A 20,086-nucleotide genomic window follows, 5' to 3' on the forward strand; every position below is an offset into this window, starting at 1 on the left:
CTCTATCTGCCTGGTGCTTTGGGGTATTTGGTTTTGGAGAAACAAAAAGGTCTGGCAGAACCAATGGATGAACCCTACAATTGCTATGGAGAACACGTTTAAAGTGTATAATGAGTGGAAGTCTGCTCGTAAAACAAGTGTGGACAGGAGAGCTGTGAACGTTAAGGGAGCCAGCAAATTGAGAAGATGGCAACCTCCAGAACCAGGGGAGCTGAAACTTAATGTTGATGCATCATTTTTCCCGGGACATGAATCTTTTTCTGTAGGCATGGTACTTCGTGATCAGGAAGGAGCATTTGTAGGAGGTAAGTGTATTTCGTTACCCCGGCCAGCAACTGTAATGGAGGCTGAATGTATTGGTGTAAGGGAGGCTTTATCATGGATTATGGAACAATCAATTCAGAGGGTTACTCTTGAATCTGATTCCCTGCTAGTATGTCGAGCACTGATGGAAGGCACGGTGAATTTGCTAGAAGTTGGTTATATCCAGGAGCAGTGCAGACTCATGCTTCAAGATTCTCCAAGTATTCGTTTATGTCATGTTCGTAAGCAAGCTAATAGGGTAGCTCATTGTTTGGCAAGAGTTCCCTGTATGTTAAATTGCTTTATTGTGTTTACATCTCCTCCTACTCATTTGGTGGAGATTATTTTGGATGATTTGAAGAAGTAATGAAAGCCTTTTGTTTCAAAAAAATACAAGTAAACATAAAAGATATAAAAAAAAAAAAAAAAAAAACCAACCACAACTTATGTGCCAACTTTTATTTATTTCATTGCGCCTACATGGCATCATAATGAATCCCACGTGGCACATACAAACGTAGTACACCTTGTAGAACAAACTCACTTTGGGAGATGATGAGTCTCGATATCCTTGGTAATACTAAGCGCCATGTCCAAATACTCCGTGGGATCCTTAACACTCTCGTCCAGTTTCTCGTAGTCGAAGCTCCATGTCACAAGATTATCTAAACCACTCGTATCAACATGAACAGTGATGACAAAGATTTTGAAGGACTTGAGTAGATCTCCTTCGATCACGTTATAAGTCACTGTTTTGTCCTCTTCGTCTAGCACTTCCACCCTCTCCTTTGCTACCAGTTCCTTCCCGCCTGCACAATCGAAATTATTCAACAAAAGAGTCCAAGTAATTATGGTTTAGATCATGTTTGTGTGGACTTTAAGTCGGGGATTAAAGAGATTTCTGATTTTAAACTTAAAATTTTTTTTAAGTTAAGCTCAGCAGGAGCTAGTTAGTTTGAAGTACCTGTGTCACTGCTTAAATTTAAAAACATCGACAAAAATTACCCTTTACCACAAATTATTCATAAATCATTTTTACTTATTATTGTATTTTTAATTTTAATAATTGATAAATTATTAATAAGTTAAAATTATCCAAACAAATATTTTAACTTTCAAGTTTATTATATTGGGGGATGTATTTAATTGGGATTTTACAGGATTTTTTTTCATTCATGAAATCTTTTTTAAAAAAAAATCAGAGAGCGTTTGTAAACATGTATTTCATTTCAAATGATGGATTTCAAATGACGGGATTTGAGTTGTCATTTCAAATTCTCAGATTTATGCTAATATTTGAATATGCTGGATTTCAAATGAAATCCAAATCCATATTCCCAAACATATTATTTGTACAAATTCAGAATTTCAAATTAAATTCAGATTCTCAAACGGGCCATAACGGTATTTAATTGGGATTTTAAATTATGCAACAAAATATAATGGTATTCAATCATGAATGTAAATTATGCTTAAAATTTTAATGATATTTATTTGGGATTGTTTAAATCTATTAAAATTTGATGATATTCAATTGATGATAGATTTTTTTTGACTTCATAAAATGATGGGTTTTATGGGATTATTGATTATTCAGTATATTTTAAGTTTTTTGAAATCACATCAAAATTTATAAGATTTCGAAACATTGTACTTAAATCCTAAAGTCAATATCAACCCTACGATATTTTAACAAGAATCCATATAAAATTAAAATCAAATACACCACTAAAATTAAAAATTAAAAATAATCCATTAAATCTTAGTTGAATACACCCATAAATCAAATATTAAGTCAAAACTTTAAACTCTGTCAAACACGCTCACACGCAAACTAAATTATAGGGTTCTTCTAAAATCACCGAGAAGGTTAAACAGATGGTATATTATGTAAGGTACGTGGTTAGTCAATTGTGCTAAATTCAAGCTTACCGACAGTATATTTCCAAATGACAACCGAGCCAGCTTTGCCGAATTCACCTTCGTGCAGATCACAAGCCTGTATATTTTGGGGAGTCATGGTGTGCATATAATGAAGGAAGTCAATGTTCGTGAAGCTGCATTTATCCTAAGTAGTAAATAAATGATTCTACTCCTCTGTAATTCCATGCAGTTTCTTACAGTGTAGAGAGTAATGAGTCACTAGGTGTAGTGGAGGCTAACGGCTAGCACTATTGGTCCCCTCCATTTCAGTATGGCAGTACTAGTAGTAATGTTTGTTAGTTAAGGGTGTAGCAGTATTTTGTCTTGCTAGAAGTAGTGCTCAGCTAGAGGATAAGAAGGCACAGTGTCTATGTTCAATTTCAGATTTTGAATGCATTTCTTTCAGTGCAAGACACTGTTATTTGGGCAATCATTCCTTCTCTCATTCTCTTTATTATTCATATCTTGCTTTTATCTATACTGTCTTCATGGTATCAGAGCAGCAGATATGATTCTTTAGAGCTTTTCTTGAGAGTGTTTAAGGATAGCCGTCAAAATCTTGTTTCTTCTTTTTCACTGCTTCTTCAGTTTTTCTGGCCATTCCTCTTTGTTCTGTTTAGAGTCTTTCTCTTGTTTTACAGCACTAATGGCTTCTGGAAGCAGCAGATTTTCTTTTGCTGATATGCAAAACCCCCTTTTCTTACACCCATCAGATACTCCTCTCTCCATCAGTGTGTCTAAATTAGAGGGTGCTGCAGATTATCGTGCCTGGAAACGCTCTATTGAGATCCAGTTGTCTTCTAAGCGCAAGCTGGGTTTTGTCCATGGTACCACACTCAAAAACACATCTGATGAGGTCGAGGCTGCTCAATGGGACACTTGCAACAATATGGTAATTTCTTGGTTGCACAATAATCTCTCTGATAGTATTAAACGATCTGTTTTATTTATCAACTCTGCCTCTGAGATTTGGAATCAGTTAGAAAAACGTTTTTCTCTAACAAATGGTTCTCGCAAGTATAAGTTGAATAAAGATTTGTTTGCTTATAAGCAAAATGGTGCCAGTATTAATGATTATTTCACTGGTATGAGCGCCTTGTGGGAGGAGATCGACTCGATGAATTCTCTTCCAGTTATTTCTGTGGTCACTCCTGAAATAGCTGAGTTTCTTAGAGTTCTTCGTGTTTACAAGGAGGAATCTAAGCTGTTCCAGTTTCTTAATGGCTTAGATGAGGTCTATGGCCCTCAACGAAGTCAGTTTTTACTCATGAACCCTCTCCCTTCTGTTGAAATTACTTGCTCGGCTCTTCAGCAAGAAGAATCTCAGAGAGATCTCTTAACCCACTCTGCTCTGCCCGATAATGACATTGCTGCTATGTACAGCAAATCTACCCCTGATAAAATCATTGGCTGCACTCTCTGTGGTGGAAAGAATCACAACAATGATCGTTGCTGGTCTGTCATCGGTTATCCGAAGTGGCATCACAAATATAAACCCCCACCAAAACGATCTTCTGGTGCATCCAAGTGGCCTACAAACAAGTTTCAGACCCCAAGAATGGCCAATGTTGCTCAATCTGAGCAATCTAATGTTCTTGTTACTTCTCAACAATTGGAGCAACTCTTGAAGCTCATCCCTGCCAACCATCTTCCCAATCATTCACCCACAGATCCTGATGATGATGACCCGGATCAGGCCTTTTCTGGCATGGTTCTCTTTGCTCAGAGCAACTCTGTCACTCATCACAATGCTTGGATTATGGATTCAGGTGCCACGGATCATATGACCTGTTCTCTTCACCTTCTCATCAATATCAAAAGTGTTTCAGCTGGCTCTACCATCAATCTTCCCACAGGTGACACAACCTCCATCTCTCATATTGGTGATATTCTTTTGCCTAATGGTCTGAAGTTACTCAATGTTCTTCATGTTCCTGATTTTAACCATAATCTTTTGTCTATTCACAAGCTTGCTAGAGATAATAGCTGTGATGTTATGTTTGGTTCAAATAAATGTATGATTGTAGATACCCAGTCCAAGGCTATCAGGGGCATGGGACACCTTAAAAATGGCCTATACTACTTGAGTTCAGAAACCTCCACCTGCCTAACAGCCCAAAACAGCTCCACTGATGATACCTTTAACCTTTGGCACATAAGGCTTGGGCATGCACCATACACCACAATCTCACATATACCTCACATCAAACCCCTTCCTCAACCTAAGACTCAAATCTGTATTACCTGTCCAATGGCCAAATTCACCAGACTTCCATTTAGTTTAAGTAATTCTCATGCTGCCATCCCTTTTGCTTTGGTTCACACTGATATTTGGGGACCTTATAAGGTTCCAACAAAGGGCAAATACAAGTACTTCCTCACCTTGGTTGATGACTGCACCAGAGTTACATGGATCTACCTCTTACAAAACAAATCAGACTATTACACCACACTCATTACATTCCTGAAATATGCTTCCAACCATTTTAATGCTTCTGTGAAAACAATCCGATCAGACAATGCTCTTGAATTCAATGATCAGCTGTGCAAGCAATTATATGCAGAACAAGGTATCATTCATCAAACTTCATGCCCATACAGGCCACAGCAAAATGCCAGAGTAGAGAGGAAGCACAGACATGTGCTTGAAGTGGCAAGAACTCTGAAATTTCAATCTGGACTTGAAGTAAAGTATTGGGGAGAATGTGTGATGGCTGCTGTCTATTTGATAAATAGACTTCCCTCTTCTGTTTTGGAATTCAAAATTCCTTATGAAGTTCTGCACAAAGAAAAAGTATCCTATGATCTCATCAAAGCATTTGGATGCCTCTGCTTTGCATACAATCCAGTGCACACCACCAACAAGTTTGAGCCAAGGGGAGTGGCATGTGTGTTGATTGGTTACCCCTCTCTCACTAAAGGATACAAGCTGCTCAATCTTGCCAACAAGGAGACATTTGTTACCAGAGATGTCATCTTCCATGAAAGCATATTCCCCCTTCTGCCAGGAGCATCTAACAGGTATATACCACCTGTGCCAATTGCATTACCTAATGCTCAACCTCAATGCTGGGATGACCTTTGGCCTCTGGAACCTGATACACCAGCTGGTCAAACCTCAAGCTCTCAGAGCCAAACTACATCATCTGAACAGCCCCCTTTCACTCATGATTCTTCAAATCTGAGGAGGTCTACCAGAACCTCAAAAACACCTACATGGATGCAGGACTATGCTAGCAATATTGCTACTGTGACCAACTGGGAAGTTGAGCCTGATTTTGCTTGTTTTCTTGCCTCAATTACTAAGGCACCTGACCCTGTGTCATTTAATCAAGCCATGAAGCATCAGCATTGGATTGTAGCCATGAATGCTGAACTGGATGCTCTTGAAGCAAATCAGACATGGGACATTGTTCCATTGCCTGCAGACAAAAAAGCCATTGGCTGTAAATGGCTATATAAAACCAAGTATAATCCAGATGGAACAGTTGAAAGATATAAATCAAGGTTGGTTATTCTTGGCAATAAACAAGTTCATGGTGTGGACTATTGGGAGACGTTTGCCCCAGTGGCAAAGATGAGCACAGTCAGGGCACTCCTTGCAGTAACAGCTCTGCAGAATTGGCAAGCTTTCCAGATGGACGTGTCTAATGCGTTTCTGCATGGGGAGATCGAAGAGACTGTATATATGAAGCTTCCTCAAGGTTACACTGGCCTCGGAAGCAGGATCTCTGCATCACAGGGGGAGAATTGTGTGACAGACACAAATCTTGTGTGCAGACTGAAAAAGACTTTATACGGCCTTCGTCAAGCACCAAGAAAGTGGTTCTTGAAGCTGTCTGCTAGCATTCAAACCATTGGATTTGTCCAATCAAAAGCAGACTATAGTCTCTTTACTAAAACAGTTGCAGACACCATCACTTTAGTGCTGGTCTATGTAGATGATCTTATGATATGTGGTAGCTCTCTGGCAGAAATCAACAAGCTCAAGGCGTTCCTATCATCTACCTTTCACATGAAAGATTTGGGCAGTTTAAGGTACTTTCTGGGATTAGAAATTGATCGATCCATTAATGGATTTTTTGTGTCACAACGAAAGTATACAATGGACCTTCTCAAGGACTTTGGAATGCAAAATTCTACTCCTTTAAAACTGCCAATGGACAGTCATTTGAAGCTCACTGCTGACAAAGGTGATCCCTTACCAAATCCATATGAGTATCAAAAGTTACTTGGTAAACTCATCTACCTCACAGTTACTAGGCCAGACATCTGCTTTCCTGTTCACATTCTGTCTCAGTTCATGCAACAGCCAACTACAATTCATATGCAAGCAGCAAAAAGGGTACTTCGATATTTGGTGGGAAACACAGATCAAGGATTGTTGCTTGCTTCTTCCTCTGCAGCTCAGCTTGTAGCTTACAGTGACAGTGATTGGGCAAGCTGCCCAACCACAAGGAAATCTACAAGTGGTTTTTGCCTCCTTCTAGGTAATTCCCCCATTTCCTGGAAGACAAAGAAACAGACTGTGGTTGCTCGGTCCAGTGCAGAAGCGGAATATCGGGCAATGGCCCTTACAGCTTGTGAAATCAGTTGGATGACAGCTCTACTTAAGGACATGGGGCTCAGCAAATTACCATCTACCATACTCAAAGTTGACAATCAAGCTGCTCTATCAATAGCAGCTAATCCAGTTCTACATCAGAGGACAAAGCACATTGAATTGGATTGTCACTATGTTCGAGATAAAGTTGCTGCAGGCGAAATTGTCACATCTCATGTTCCAACTCATGCTCAGGTCGCTGATATTCTTACCAAGCCTCTCTCTGTGAAGCAGCATTACTACCTTTTGGACAAGTTTGGAGTCTCTGCTCAGCATTCCACTCCACTTGAGGGGGAGTAATGAAGGAAGTCAATGTTCGTGAAGCTGCATTTATCCTAAGTAGTAAATAAATGATTCTACTCCTCTGTAATTCCATGCAGTTTCTTACAGTGTAGAGAGTAATGAGTCACTAGGTGTAGTGGAGGCTAACGGCTAGCACTATTGGTCCCCTCCATTTCAGTATGGCAGTACTAGTAGTAATGTTTGTTAGTTAAGGGTGTAGCAGTATTTTGTCTTGCTAGAAGTAGTGCTCAGCTAGAGGATAAGAAGGCACAGTGTCTATGTTCAATTTCAGATTTTGAATGCATTTCTTTCAGTGCAAGACACTGTTATTTGGGCAATCATTCCTTCTCTCATTCTCTTTATTATTCATATCTTGCTTTTATCTATACTGTCTTCAGCATATGGTGTGGCTTGGCACTGACGACTTCATGAAACACATCTCCGTCGGTTTTGATGCATGTCTGGCATATCAACTTTCCGATCAATCCCATTTTCAGAGCGTATAATAATTATGCAAGTGCGAATATAGAGTGCGATTTTATATCACTATATCAGTGGCATTTATATAGCGATCTGGCAGCGCCATCGCCATGTATGTCAAATTATTGATCTGGTCCTGATCAATGTACTACTAATTTGTTTAATGCATGCAATTACTCCTCTGTATTACTCCCTCCATCCCATTTTAAGTGTCTTGTTTTTGACCAAATTTTAACTGAATTTATACATATAATATAAATTTTAAAAATAAAAAATTTATTATAAAGTACATACAATATACTATAAAATGTAATTTTTAGTTTTTCAAAATAATAACAAATTTGTTCTTTATGTTTGGTCAAAAATTGGTCAATTTGACCGTTGAAAGTCAAAACTGGACACTTGAAATGGAATGGAAGGAGTATTAAAGATTATCTCTTGGCTGCAATAATCAACACATATCTACCGTATTAGATTTCGATCAGAAAATCGAAATCGTATGGGTTGATTATCATTAAAGCCTTTAAGATGGTTATGGGTGAATCATTGAGATCGATGGGATATAAATATTGGTCGCTGATGAAATTTATTAGTAAGAGACTGTCCTAAATTCTTTTTCCGCTTCTGTTTGTACGTGTAAAATGCATTTATGCATGCATGGCCTTACTGGGCGCTGCCATGTTCCCACTTCCCATGTTGATAATGGGGTCTGGGGCCAAAACAATCAGTGGTAGCTGGGTGTATAGATGGTGTGCATTTTGCCATTATATGGCCTCCGATTTAGATTTTGAAAAAGACTGGCGAAGAAGACCTTTAAGACTTAAGCACGCCTCCGGGCTCCGGTGATCGCTATATATAATTTTAAAAGTAACTAGCTTATAACCGTGCAAGGCACGGGAGCTTTTTAATTATTTATAATTTTTTTAAATATATTTTAAGTGGTGCGAAAAAAAAATTAATTTATAAATAATAAATTAAAATTGTATATATCATGCCAAAGTATTAAATTCTTTCTATCAAATTTTAAATTATTTTAAGTAGAATATGTGACGCCAACTCCTATTAGATTATATTTATAAATGTATTTTATATTAGAATTATTATAATGTGATTTAAATATTTTTCTAAAAAATTTTATGGTTCGAGATTAAAATTGATAAACACAATTTGTTTTGAATTAAGAAGATGAATCATAAACATGCAATAAGATGGTAGAATTTGTTTTGGATTAAGAAAAAGTTTTTGTATTCGTTCCTCACATAAACCGGGCTTATTAATTTTAAAATATATTAGATAAAAATAATTTTGTGACGGTACGATTTATATGATTCTACAAATAAAATTGGTAGAAAATATTTATTTTGGATTTAAAAATATCATAAACACATGAAATACAGAATTTGTTTTGGATTCAAAAAAAGAAACATGCAAATAGATATCAGTTGTCTTATGGAACAGAAGTTAATTTTGTTCTAATCTAACGGTGCTTATTTGTTCAATATACGATCCGATGGATAAAAATAATTTTGTGACGGTGCGATTTATACGATTCTACAATTAAAATTTGTAAGAAATATTTATTTTGGATTAAAAAAAATCAAAAACACAGGAATGACAGAATTTGTTTTGGATTCATAAAAGAAATTATAAACATGCAAGTAGATGTTAGTTTCCTTATATAACAGAATTTAATTTTATTCTAATCTAACGGTGCTTATTTGTTTAATATACGATCCAGCAGATGATAAGATTTTAGATCATAAGACCATGCGACCAAATTATCTCCTTTACGCTTATTATATATAAGTATATAATGGGCACCTCGAGTCCCTTTAAAAAGGTGGTGTTTGATTTAACTTAAAAACTGTTATTTTTAATAATATAATTGACAAGTTGTTTTGGGACACAGAATAACTTTTTTATCGGTATAAATTGATTTATTGATAATTTATACTAGCTGTCACAAGATTATGCATTTTTATTTCTAGTAATTGCAGTGTATTTACCACTCAAATATTAGAAATCGTATTACATGGGTGGTTAAAATATAACATAAGTTTGTAATTTTTCTCTAACATCTTAAAATTTTAGATGAACCAGTGGTATCGGAGGTCTCAAGTCTGATTTTTTTCTCAACCCAAAAATGAGATCTAGAGGGATTTCAAGATCAGGACCGGCTCCGACAAATAAAAGTCCCTATGCAAACATTAAAAAATAGGCCCCTGTATATTAAAAAACTAGGTTTATTTTTTTACATGTGCTTTTAGATGCAAACTCATCCATCATACTCTCGGAATCAAGACTTTCGATTAGTAGCCTTAACCTCTTATTACAGTTCTGTTAGTATAACCTTATAGTTCTCTTTGATTCTGCTGATTGCTGTTAAAAGATTAGAGATAAGACTTGATCTAAAACAGAGCAAAGAGGGAGATAGGAAGCCCTATGCCATTGCATGGGCGACATAGAGTTAAAGCCGGTCTTATTATTCAAAAAAGATGGACTGGTTCTCAATAAAAAAAAAATTTGAAAAAAAAAATCCTTTAATCATCTTTTATCTCCTCTTAAGAATATATTAAAAGAGAAATCAACCATTATTAACATATATAAGAAGATATCGTAGAAAAGAATACAAAATGGATTGAAACAGCTCATACATGACCGCACTGGTGTAATATTAAAACAAGCCATAGAAAAAAATATAAATAAATTGAAATATCCCATACATGACCGCACAGGTGTAATATTAATACAGGCCATAAAACCGAATAACAACCAGATCAGTAACTCAATTTTACAAAGCAAACGCAAATATTATTACTTATAAGTGCCGGCTTATAAGCCCATTTTTATTGTTCCAATGTGCCTGGATGGCATATATAGCAAGGTCCAGATTATAGAACGAGTCACTTTGAGAGATGATGAGCCTCAATATCCTTGGTAATACGAAGCACAAGATCCAAATAGTCTGTGGGATCCTTGACACTCTCGTCCACTTTCTCGTAGTCCAAGCTCCAAGTCACAAAATTATCCTCACCGCTGGTATCAACATGAACAGTGATGACAAAGATTTTGAAGGACTCTAGGAGATCTTATTGAAATTCAGTGTGTGTTACTATGTGAAGAGAAAACTTGCAGAGAAAGCTCTGTATATTGAAACTTAAGCTACTGGTTTTACAAACTGTATTGAAAAGAAAGATAAGCTATACAGAGTAGTGTTGAGTATATATATAGAAGACTACCACTAACTATGTAACTAACTTCTATATATACAACTTCTATCACTAACTGTATCTATTGTGTCTCTAACTAACAGCTGTAACAACTCAGCTGCTGATGTGGCTGACAAATCAATCATGTTGGTTGAACCAACACTGCTGGTATATGCTGCATGGTGTGCATGATGTGTGGTTGATGTACTAGTCTCAATAGCCCCCCTCAAGTTGGAAGGGGATGAAGAATACACTCCCAACTTGGAGAGAAGTTGATCAAACTGTTGAGATGGCAGAATCTTGGTAAACACATCTGCTAATTGATTGGTAGTAGGTAAATATGTAAGCTGAAGTAATCCTTCCAGAACTTTGTCACGTGTGAAGTGACAATCGATTTCGATATGTTTAGTACGTTCGTGGAAGACGGGATTTTTAGCAATAGCTATGGCAGATTGATTGTCACAATGGAGAGTGACAGGTTTTAAATTGGTAACACCTAATTCTTCAAGCAAACGTACTGTCCAGGTAACATCTGCAGCAGCAGATGCCATGGCACGATATTCACTTTCAGATGAAGAACGTGAAACTGTACTTTGTTTCTTAGATTTCCATGCAACAGGTGAAGAACCAAAGAGCAGAACATAGCCAGAAACTGATCGACGTGTATCTGGACAAGAGGCCCAATCACTGTCTGAATATGCTTGTAATGTGAGAGTATCAGAAGCCTTTAAAAGGATACCCTGATGTGAAGAATGAGCAATATAACGCAAAGTATGATTCAAAGCTTCAAGGTGAGGAACACGAGGTGAATGCATAAATTGGCTGAGAACCTGAACTGTGTAGTTGAGATCAGGACGAGTGTGAGTAAGGTAATTCAGTTTACCAACAAATGAGCGATAAACTTCAGGATCAGATAGCAAAGGACCAGTAGAATTATCAAGTTTAAGAGCTTGAGGAAGAGGTGTAACTGCTTTCTTTGAAACATCAAAGGGAGAATCATGAAGTAAGTCTCGAATGAATTTAGACTGTGTTAATGTAATCCCAGCATCAACATAGTCGACTTCAAGACCCAAAAAATAATGCAGCTTCCCTAAATCCTTTATGCTGAAAGTTTCATGGAGATGTGCTTTGATATTCTGAATAGAAGATATGTCAGTCCCTGTGATGATAATGTCATCAACGTACACAGCCATAATTGTGATGTGGTGATCAGTTTTCTTGATGAAAAGACTGTAGTCATTTTTTGATTGACAATATCCTTGTGTAATCAATTCTTGTAACAGTTTATCAAACCATTCTCGTGATGCCTGCTTTAGGCCATAAATCGACTTTCTAAGTCGACAAACCAAATTACCAGGATTTGGAATACCTTCTGGTACAGTCATGTATACCTCTTCTGAAAGATTGCCATGCAGAAACGCATTGTTAACGTCAAGCTGGTAAATAGACCAATTTCTACTAGCAGCTAAAGCCAACAAGCAACGTATTGTGTTCATTTTAACCACAGGGGAAAAAGTCTCTTCATAATCAACACCATATTGTTGATTAAAGCCCTTAGCAACTAAGCGTGCTTTACAACGTTCAAGAGTGCCATCTGCTCTTAGTTTTACCTTAAACACCCATTTGTGTCCAACAGCTTTCTTTCCTTTAGGAAGAGGCACTAAATCCCAAGTTTTGTTTGCTATTAAAGCTGTAATTTCTTTATCCATGGCTTCCTTCCAGAGTGGCTGTGAAACAGCTTCTTTGTAGTTCTTTGGTTCAGAAATCAAATCCATCTGTGATAGTAATGCAGCATGATGTGTATAAGCAGTGTGACACTGAAAGTCATTAAGATATGCTCAAACAACAGATCAATCAGTGAATCAAAGTAATCAGCGAATCAAACGATGAATTACACAAGAAAACAACGAAGATGAACAGAAAACAGCCTGGATCGGAGATTATACTATAGGATCGATCAGAAATCTATCAGAAATCGCAGAGATGAAGATCTGAAGTCGCCTAACCAAGGTCGTCCTGCTCTGATACCATATTGAAATTCAGTGTGTGTTACTATGTGAAGAGAAAACTTGCAGAGAAAGCTCTGTATATTGAAACTTAAGCTACTGGTTTTACAAACTGTATTGAAAAGAAAGATAAGCTATACAGAGTAGTGTTGAGTATATATATAGAAGACTACCACTAACTATGTAACTAACTTCTATATATACAACTTCTATCACTAACTGTATCTATTGTGTCTCTAACTAACAGCTGTAACAACTCAGCTGCTGATGTGGCTGACAAATCAATCATGTTGGTTGAACCAACACTGCTGGTATATGCTGCATGGTGTGCATGATGTGTGGTTGATGTACTAGTCTCAATAGATCTCCTTCAATCACTTTAAAAGTCACTGATTTGTCTTCTTCATCTATGGCTTCCACCCTATCCTTTGTTACCTTTGCCTTCCCATCTGTATAATTGAAATTATATATTCGACGAAGAGTTATGGTTGTAGAAATTCGGAATTGGAGTTAATCAGTTGACCTACTAACTTAGCAGCGCTTTATCCAAAAAGTTTTTGAATAAATCTGAGTTTTAAGTCAAATCCCAATGCAATCAGCAAATAGAAAAAATATTTTACAAAAATTAATCATGGATTTTTCAAAAAATATCAATAAGTATAAAACAAAAAATATTGACAACCGATTTTAACACTAGATCCGTCGAAAATAGTCTGATATCATCTTTTATCCATACTAAAACCTGTTTAAGAACTAACGAGACCTTAATTGAATTGTATATTACATGTCACATATTATCAAACGTAGCTCAAAAATCAAACAAGAATCATATTGAGCTTACCTATAGTATATTTCCAAGTGATAACGGAACCAACTTTTCCAAATTCACCTTCATGCAGATCACAACCTTGTATATCAGAGGCCATGGTGTGTACATGGTGAGGTTTGCTACCGAAGATCTCATGAAACACATCTCCGTCTGACTTGATGCTTGTCTGGCATATAAGCTTACCAATTAATCCCATTTTCAGAGTGTGTATATTAATTTATGTAAGAATTAAGTAGAAATTGTGGTCTTCTTATAGCAATTTAGCATGCACTGTGACAACGCTATAACCTACTTGATTAATTACGTAAACATTCAGAAGAAAGCACATTTTCTTGTCCACCGTACATTTATGTAAAAAGTCTTTCATCCAAGATATGATGTTAAGTGTATAGTGTGAGTTAATGATGCTACAGCAAAACTATACTGTAGAAGATCAAATTTTGGGGGTGTTTGAATTAGAGAAGCAGTGGCTTCTTTTAAGTGGAAGTGCAATGGTGAAGTAAGAATGTCGTTTGAGAAAAAAAGCAAATCGCTTCTTTTTGTCTTTAGAATCAGTAATTGATAAGCTAGAAGTCTAAGCTTTTTTCTTCTGTTTCTCACCTTTTTCACTAACATATCCAAACACTTACGTTTTACTTCTCATTCTCACTTCTTTTGTATTGAGCAATAAGCACAGTCTAGTAAGCTGTTACATATTAGGGGTAACTCGTAACTATGTTGTAATACATGAGTTAGTTAGAGGATACAGACTTGTATATAAGTTCATTTCTTCAGTCTTGTTTGTAATCAATTGAATACAGTTCTACAACAAACCCTCTCTTCTCCATTTCTCTCTGCAACTTACTGTATGATCATGACTTTCCACATTTTGACCATGATAATGGACATATATATAGCTATCGAATCAGATGTCGATCCGAAATTCATTACAATTCTTCATGCTAGTAAGGTGATGGTTACTGTGATTGATCCGATAGGGGTAATCGGGATTCAAAAACCCCCCTATTTCTATCATTTTGACTTTTTATAATATGATAAAATATTCTCTCTATTTGTCATTTTTAAAATTTTACATATAATTTCAAGTATAAAAAACATATATTTTAATCCTCGTTTCCGGAAGATCTTTATTGGTACGTTTTGACATATATTTTGACACTCCTGTAAATTATAATTTCTTAATATTTTTTAATTTTTTTTTCCTGAATAAAAGTTTGACGTTTAAATTTTTATTAAAGAAAAAAAAAATTAAAAAAATATTATGGAACTATACTTTGTAGAAGTCTCAAAATACGTGTAAAAAGTGAACGTAAACAACCTGATGGCATGGAGGGAGTAATACTTTTCAAATATATTTTTCTGAATAATAATGTAAATATTATATTTTTAATTCAGAAAAAGAAAATTTAAAAAATAATTTACAGAATTATATTCTCTTATATCTCAAATTACGTGTTGAAAATTAAGATGACGCTTGTTTTGAGGCAGAACAAATATATTTATATTTAAATCTTTTTCTAAAATTTTATTTTTGATTGGTTGTCGACATAAATATTTATGGTTGTAAGTTTCTTGTTAAACAGTCCATATTTATGGTTGAAAGTTTTTGTTAAGCAGTCCTTGCGCACATAATGCGTATTATATGCATGCATGGGTCCAGAAGGCCTTGGAAAAATTCAAAGCATAACTTAATTAATTTTGACATCAGAAAAATCGGTTATATATCAGAATTTGAATTTAGTTTCTGTCCAACTAAAAATTTAATGGGCAGAGACAATGCTTAAATTTTTATGCACCGATTTTTTAAACGCCTCTTTTTATGGCATTGGACCAGTATAGTTCTTCTTAGCACTTTTTCGTTTTTATGTTCTCATTCACTACAAAATACTGATATAGTTAAATGATAGTTCGACTAATATTTAAAGAAGTAAATTATAGTTTAAGATAGAAGAATGTATTATAAGTGAAAAGTTGGTCTTAACTTATATTATTAAAAGTGTTTAAAAACCGTGACTTATAAATTATTTAAGCTAGTACAAGAAAAATAAGCTAGATCTCACGGTTTTTTTTTATTTTTCATGACCTATTATAAGCACTTTTTATTTTTCACCAAACTTTATTCAACAAATAAAATTCAACTTCTGTTGTAAAATAGCTCAATTCGAGGAGTATAAAATACTCATTATTCTAAATATTTCTGATTTATTAAAAATCTTTTAGTCAATTTTAAAATATATTTTATTATTTTATCGATTATAATTCGATTGACTAGAAAAACTCTTATTTCTCGAAAATCTCTGAAAAATTCTTAATTTAACATTTAACTGATTAGTTTCGATAGCAGATACTTAACAATTTTTAATTTTTCAATTTATTTATAATATAATTTATGAATAAAAACCTGAGTCACGCCGAGTCTTGTATGTTCAACAAGGCATGCTACTAAAACCAACACAATCCGGGTCAAATTTGACCCGGTTGTTCCCCTTAACAAAACAAGCAATCGATTCTCTATTACAAGCTCACTCTTCGTGTCCCACTCAGCTCATGCAAGCCCATGCACTACTTTTAACAACTGGGTTGTCGATCAAAAACAGTTTAATCACTCGATTACTCGAAAATTTCATAATGCTTGGTGACATGTCATATGCACGCAAACTGTTTGATGAATTGCACAAGCCAAGAGCTTATCTATGGAACACTTTAATAAAAGGGTATGTTAAATATGAAATTCCCTGTCAAGCTGTGACCCTTTATAGAGATATGCATGGTCTTGGTGTTCGTCCCGACCCGTTTACGTTCCCGTTTGTTGTTAAGGCTTGCGCTGAGTTTTGGGATGTTTGGGTTGGTGCTGCGGTTCATGCTGTTGTTTTGAAGTACGGGTTGGAGTTTATTGCTATGGTGAGGACTGAGTTGATGATGATGTATGTGAAATATGGGGAATTGAGTTATGCGGAGAAGTTGTTTTTTAGTATGGAGGATAGGGATTTGGTGTCGTGGAATGCGCTTATCTCAGCGTATGCTCAAAATGGTTATGCTGTGAACGCTTTGAGGATGTTTCATGAAATGCGTGTAGGGGGGATTAATCCGGATGGTGTGACTATTGTGAGTGCTTTGTCAGCGTGTTCACAATTGGGGTGCTTGGAGACTGCGGAGAAAATATATGAGTTTGGAAGGAGGGAAGGAAGGGTTGAAGGTAATGTGTTTATTGATAATGCAAGGTTAGATGTTTATGTAAAATGTGGATGTATGGACATGGCTTTCAAGCTTTTTAATAGAATGCCTTACAGGAATGTTATTTCTTGGAGTACTATGATTGGGGGTTATGCTTTGAATGGGGAAAGTGGCATAGCACTGAAATTGTTCTCCAGGATGAAATATGAGGGGGTACAGCCAAACAGTGTGACCTATCTTGGGGTTCTTTGTGCCTGTAGCCATGCCGGCCTAGTAGAGGAAGGATGGAATAACTTCAATAACATGACGTACTCGGATAATTGTAATTTGAAACCTAGAAAAGAACACTATGCTTGTATGGTAGACCTTCTTGGTCGGTCAGGACGCCTTGAAGAGGCTTATAACTTTATTACAACCATGCCAATCGAGCCCGATGCAGCAGTTTGGGCAGCTCTATTAGGTGCTTGTTCAATTTATCACAATATTGATATGGGGCAGCATGCGGCGGACATGCTTTTCGAATTATCCCCTGATATAGCATCATATCATGTTCTAGTGTCCAACATGTATGCAGCTGCAGGCAGGTGGAAGTGTGTTGCAAAAGTTAGGCACAAAATGCGTAAAAAAGGTGTAAAGAAAGTGGCTGCATACAGCTCAATTGAGTATAATGGCCAAATTCATATTCTTTATGCGGGAGATAGATGGCATCCACAAATGTCAAGAATATACCAGAACTTGAAGGAACTAATTGAAAGGATAAAAACATGGGGTTACAGCCCAAAGTCTGATTCCGTATTACATGATGTTGACGAAGAGGAAAGAGAAGAAACACTTAGCACTCACAGTGAAAAGCTTGCTATTGTATTTGGTCTTATCAATATAGAAGGTCAGATGCCTATCAGAGTGATTAAGAATTTGAGGACATGCGATGACTGCCATACATTTGCTAAAATCGTCTCAAAAATGACCATGAGGGAGATCATCATGAGAGATAAGAGTCGTTTCCACCATTTCAAACATGGGTCTTGTTCGTGCAAAGATTTTTGGTGATTTGGCTTAATGCATCCTTCTCCCAGTTTGCCAATGGTGATTTATGTTTTGTCACTCAAACTGCAACAAAATTATGAAGAAAAGCTGTTGGTGAATTGATTAAAGATTGAGGCCCAACTTTCTATTCGTATGTGATGTTCCAGTGACACGGATCATATATAAGTTTGTCAAATGAGTGACATATGCTTAGTATGCAGGATTATATAATATTCTTATGTGCATACGATAAGATAAACAGACTCTGCATGGACAAAGATCTACTCTACCACGACTTATAAACAGAAGAAATGTAGCTCTTCAATACATTCGCAACTAAGTGAAAATAAGTTGATACACATCAGCTCTGATGATTATGGGTCTTTTATATCCACTGATCTCCATTTTAAGGCACTTCTTACCTGACCCAGAAATTTGTATTTATAGCCTTCAATCTGTCCTGTCCTTGATATATAATGTTCTGTGGTTTTATGAAGGCTGAGGGGTTTCATATATGTTGGAATCAGAATCATTATTGTATGCTGAGGCCCTCAAGTATGTTCTGACATCATTTCATTCATATATGATCAGGATTTCAGTTGACTGCTCTCAGTATTTTGTAATCAGAACATAACTGAAGTCATTAAATTGGCATTAATTTTAAATAGTTTGGGAAAAATTTAAAGAGAAATAAAAGATGCACTAAAGCAACTAGGGTGATCAACTACTTCTATAGTTCTATCACATTTATTTGAACCCTCTGTTTAATGTTGAAGATCTGGTTTGTAAATAAATTTTGACTGTATATAGCTAATAGTTAATCTTATACTTCTTGTGCTGATTGTCAGATATTATGTATGCTGTATTATCGACAAAATGTATGTCCAATCATGATATTCAGAATAGATTTTCAAGTTTTATACTGCTCAATTTAGAATCAAGATTTATGGCTCATTCGTCCCTTCTCCAATTTTTGTGCCATTTATATAAGTTAATGTTTCATAGCTTAGCTCAGTAGCGAGTAGTTGTCGGACCTGGATATTAAAACTTGATGCACATCATAATCTGTTATTGTGAATAACTGATAATTATGATGCTGATAACAATGTGGAAAGCTTACCAATGGTACTGAAATTTCTATCCAGATTTTCGATGGCATCTGTCAGATGGATATTTCTGATGGAACTTGTTTTAATTAATTTTACTACGTTCTTAACATCGTCACTAATTTGCAGGACATAACTGGATAGTACATGTCTATGGCAACTGGCATCTCTGAAGCCACTAAGGATCACAGTCCAGGTTAATAATTTGGCACACTACATATGCAAAATGTTTCCCAGTGTCTATGAAGATCGTTTGATCATCGATATTCTACTGTTTACTTCTGTATCTGACAATGCATCTTGTGTTAGAAAAGCACCTCTGTGTTTTCTTTGCAATGCCATCCAAAATATAAAATGATCTAAATTTTTACAAGGTTTCTTATGAATTAAATTAGGAACCTCTTATTGTCCTAATGCAAAGTGTTGCAATAAATTACCAGTATGCTATCTTAAGAGTACTCTTTGAGAGAAAAAGAGAGGGAGAATAACAAAAGTTTGTCTCTCTCTCACAATTGTGTAACTGAAATATGTAAATGGTCCTGAGATTTATTGATGCTCTTGTTATGTCAAACTCTGTCTTGAACCCGATATATACTGCTCAACTGGTGACATTCTCAAGGACCATTGCTCTCTCGTGTAAGAAATTTTAAATAGCACCTCCTTTAATTCATTCTGTGTAAAACCAACCACCCATCAGATACAAAGCATCATGTAGAATGATTAATCATGAATATGACATACATTGATTAACATTAAATTAATATCGTGTTTGAGTGGTTGATATTGTGATAAATTTAGCCTTCACAACCAGGCTGTGAACGAGCAGTGGGACCTTTCCGTATAGTTCTTTTGTTATACATTCCTAAATGGTAATGTTGCTATATACTGTTTTCTGAGTGCAGATGATCTTCAATGTGCTGCTATGAACATATACAGCAATTCTGATAAAGCACTTTCACTCCAGAGTACAGACTTGGTGGGTAGATGGAAGCAATAAACTTAAGTTTTCTAGAGGTAGTTGCATCCTCATCATCCTTCTTTAAAGAACATTTATATGTGCATTATTACGGTTGCAAGCAAACATTCATTTTCGGGGAAAAACTATTTTCATTCACAAAATTAAGATCTCAATGTCCCTCATGCAT

The 20,086-nt window shown here is 35.9% G+C and overlaps 3 protein-coding genes across 3 annotated transcripts; 1 reads left to right on the plus strand and 2 right to left on the minus strand.

Annotated features, from left to right (window-relative positions):
- Nucleotides 1-723: 723 nt before the first annotated feature.
- On the minus strand, nt 724-7,654 carry LOC108197787 (kirola-like). The gene is made up of 3 exons (XM_064082549.1): nt 7,509-7,654; nt 2,236-2,328; nt 724-1,112 (listed from the first exon to the last, which is right to left on the minus strand). The coding sequence occupies exons 1-3, from the start codon at nt 7,600-7,602 to the stop codon at nt 844-846; spliced, it is 456 nt and encodes a 151-aa protein (XP_063938619.1). The 5' UTR covers nt 7,603-7,654; the 3' UTR covers nt 724-843.
- Nucleotides 7,655-10,184: 2,530 nt separating this feature from the next.
- LOC108197789 (kirola-like) lies at nt 10,185-13,846 on the minus strand. Its single transcript, XM_017365490.2, has 3 exons — nt 13,648-13,846; nt 13,158-13,255; nt 10,185-10,668 (listed from the first exon to the last, which is right to left on the minus strand). Exons 1-3 carry the CDS (start codon nt 13,829-13,831, stop codon nt 10,495-10,497), a joined length of 456 nt encoding a protein of 151 aa, XP_017220979.1. The 5' UTR covers nt 13,832-13,846; the 3' UTR covers nt 10,185-10,494.
- Nucleotides 13,847-16,058: 2,212 nt separating this feature from the next.
- LOC108197656 (pentatricopeptide repeat-containing protein At2g01510, mitochondrial) lies at nt 16,059-20,082 on the plus strand. The gene is made up of 3 exons (XM_017365333.2): nt 16,059-18,390; nt 19,071-19,137; nt 19,844-20,082. The coding sequence occupies exon 1, from the start codon at nt 16,072-16,074 to the stop codon at nt 17,857-17,859; it is 1,788 nt and encodes a 595-aa protein (XP_017220822.1). The 5' UTR covers nt 16,059-16,071; the 3' UTR covers nt 17,860-18,390; nt 19,071-19,137; nt 19,844-20,082.
- The last annotated feature ends 4 nt before the right edge of the window (nt 20,083-20,086 follow it).

The sequence above is a fragment of the Daucus carota genome, chromosome 8 (genome assembly GCF_001625215.2).
Source record: "Daucus carota subsp. sativus chromosome 8, DH1 v3.0, whole genome shotgun sequence".
NCBI classification, from domain to species: domain Eukaryota; kingdom Viridiplantae; phylum Streptophyta; class Magnoliopsida; order Apiales; family Apiaceae; genus Daucus; species Daucus carota.

Bases quoted from the DNA above. Each gene is read 5' to 3' on its own strand.
- LOC108197656 (XM_017365333.2), top strand. From the start codon at position 16,072: ATGCTACTAAAACCAACACAATCCGGGTCAAATTTGACCCGGTTGTTC.
- LOC108197789 (XM_017365490.2), bottom strand. From the start codon at position 13,831: ATGGGATTAATTGGTAAGCTTATATGCCAGACAAGCATCAAGTCAGAC. The intron at 13,256-13,647 runs GTAAGCTCAATA...TCAATTATACAG, and splicing joins CACTTGGAAATATACTATAG to ATGGGAAGGCAAAGGTAACA. The intron at 10,669-13,157 runs GTACATCAACCA...GATCTCCTAGAG, and splicing joins AAGGAGATCTATTGAGACTA to TCCTTCAAAATCTTTGTCAT.
- LOC108197787 (XM_064082549.1), bottom strand. From the start codon at position 7,602: ATGGGATTGATCGGAAAGTTGATATGCCAGACATGCATCAAAACCGAC. The intron at 2,329-7,508 runs TGAAGACAGTAT...TTCATTATATGC, and splicing joins TGCCAAGCCACACCATATGC to ACACCATGACTCCCCAAAAT. The intron at 1,113-2,235 runs GTAAGCTTGAAT...TCGATTGTGCAG, and splicing joins CATTTGGAAATATACTGTCG to GCGGGAAGGAACTGGTAGCA.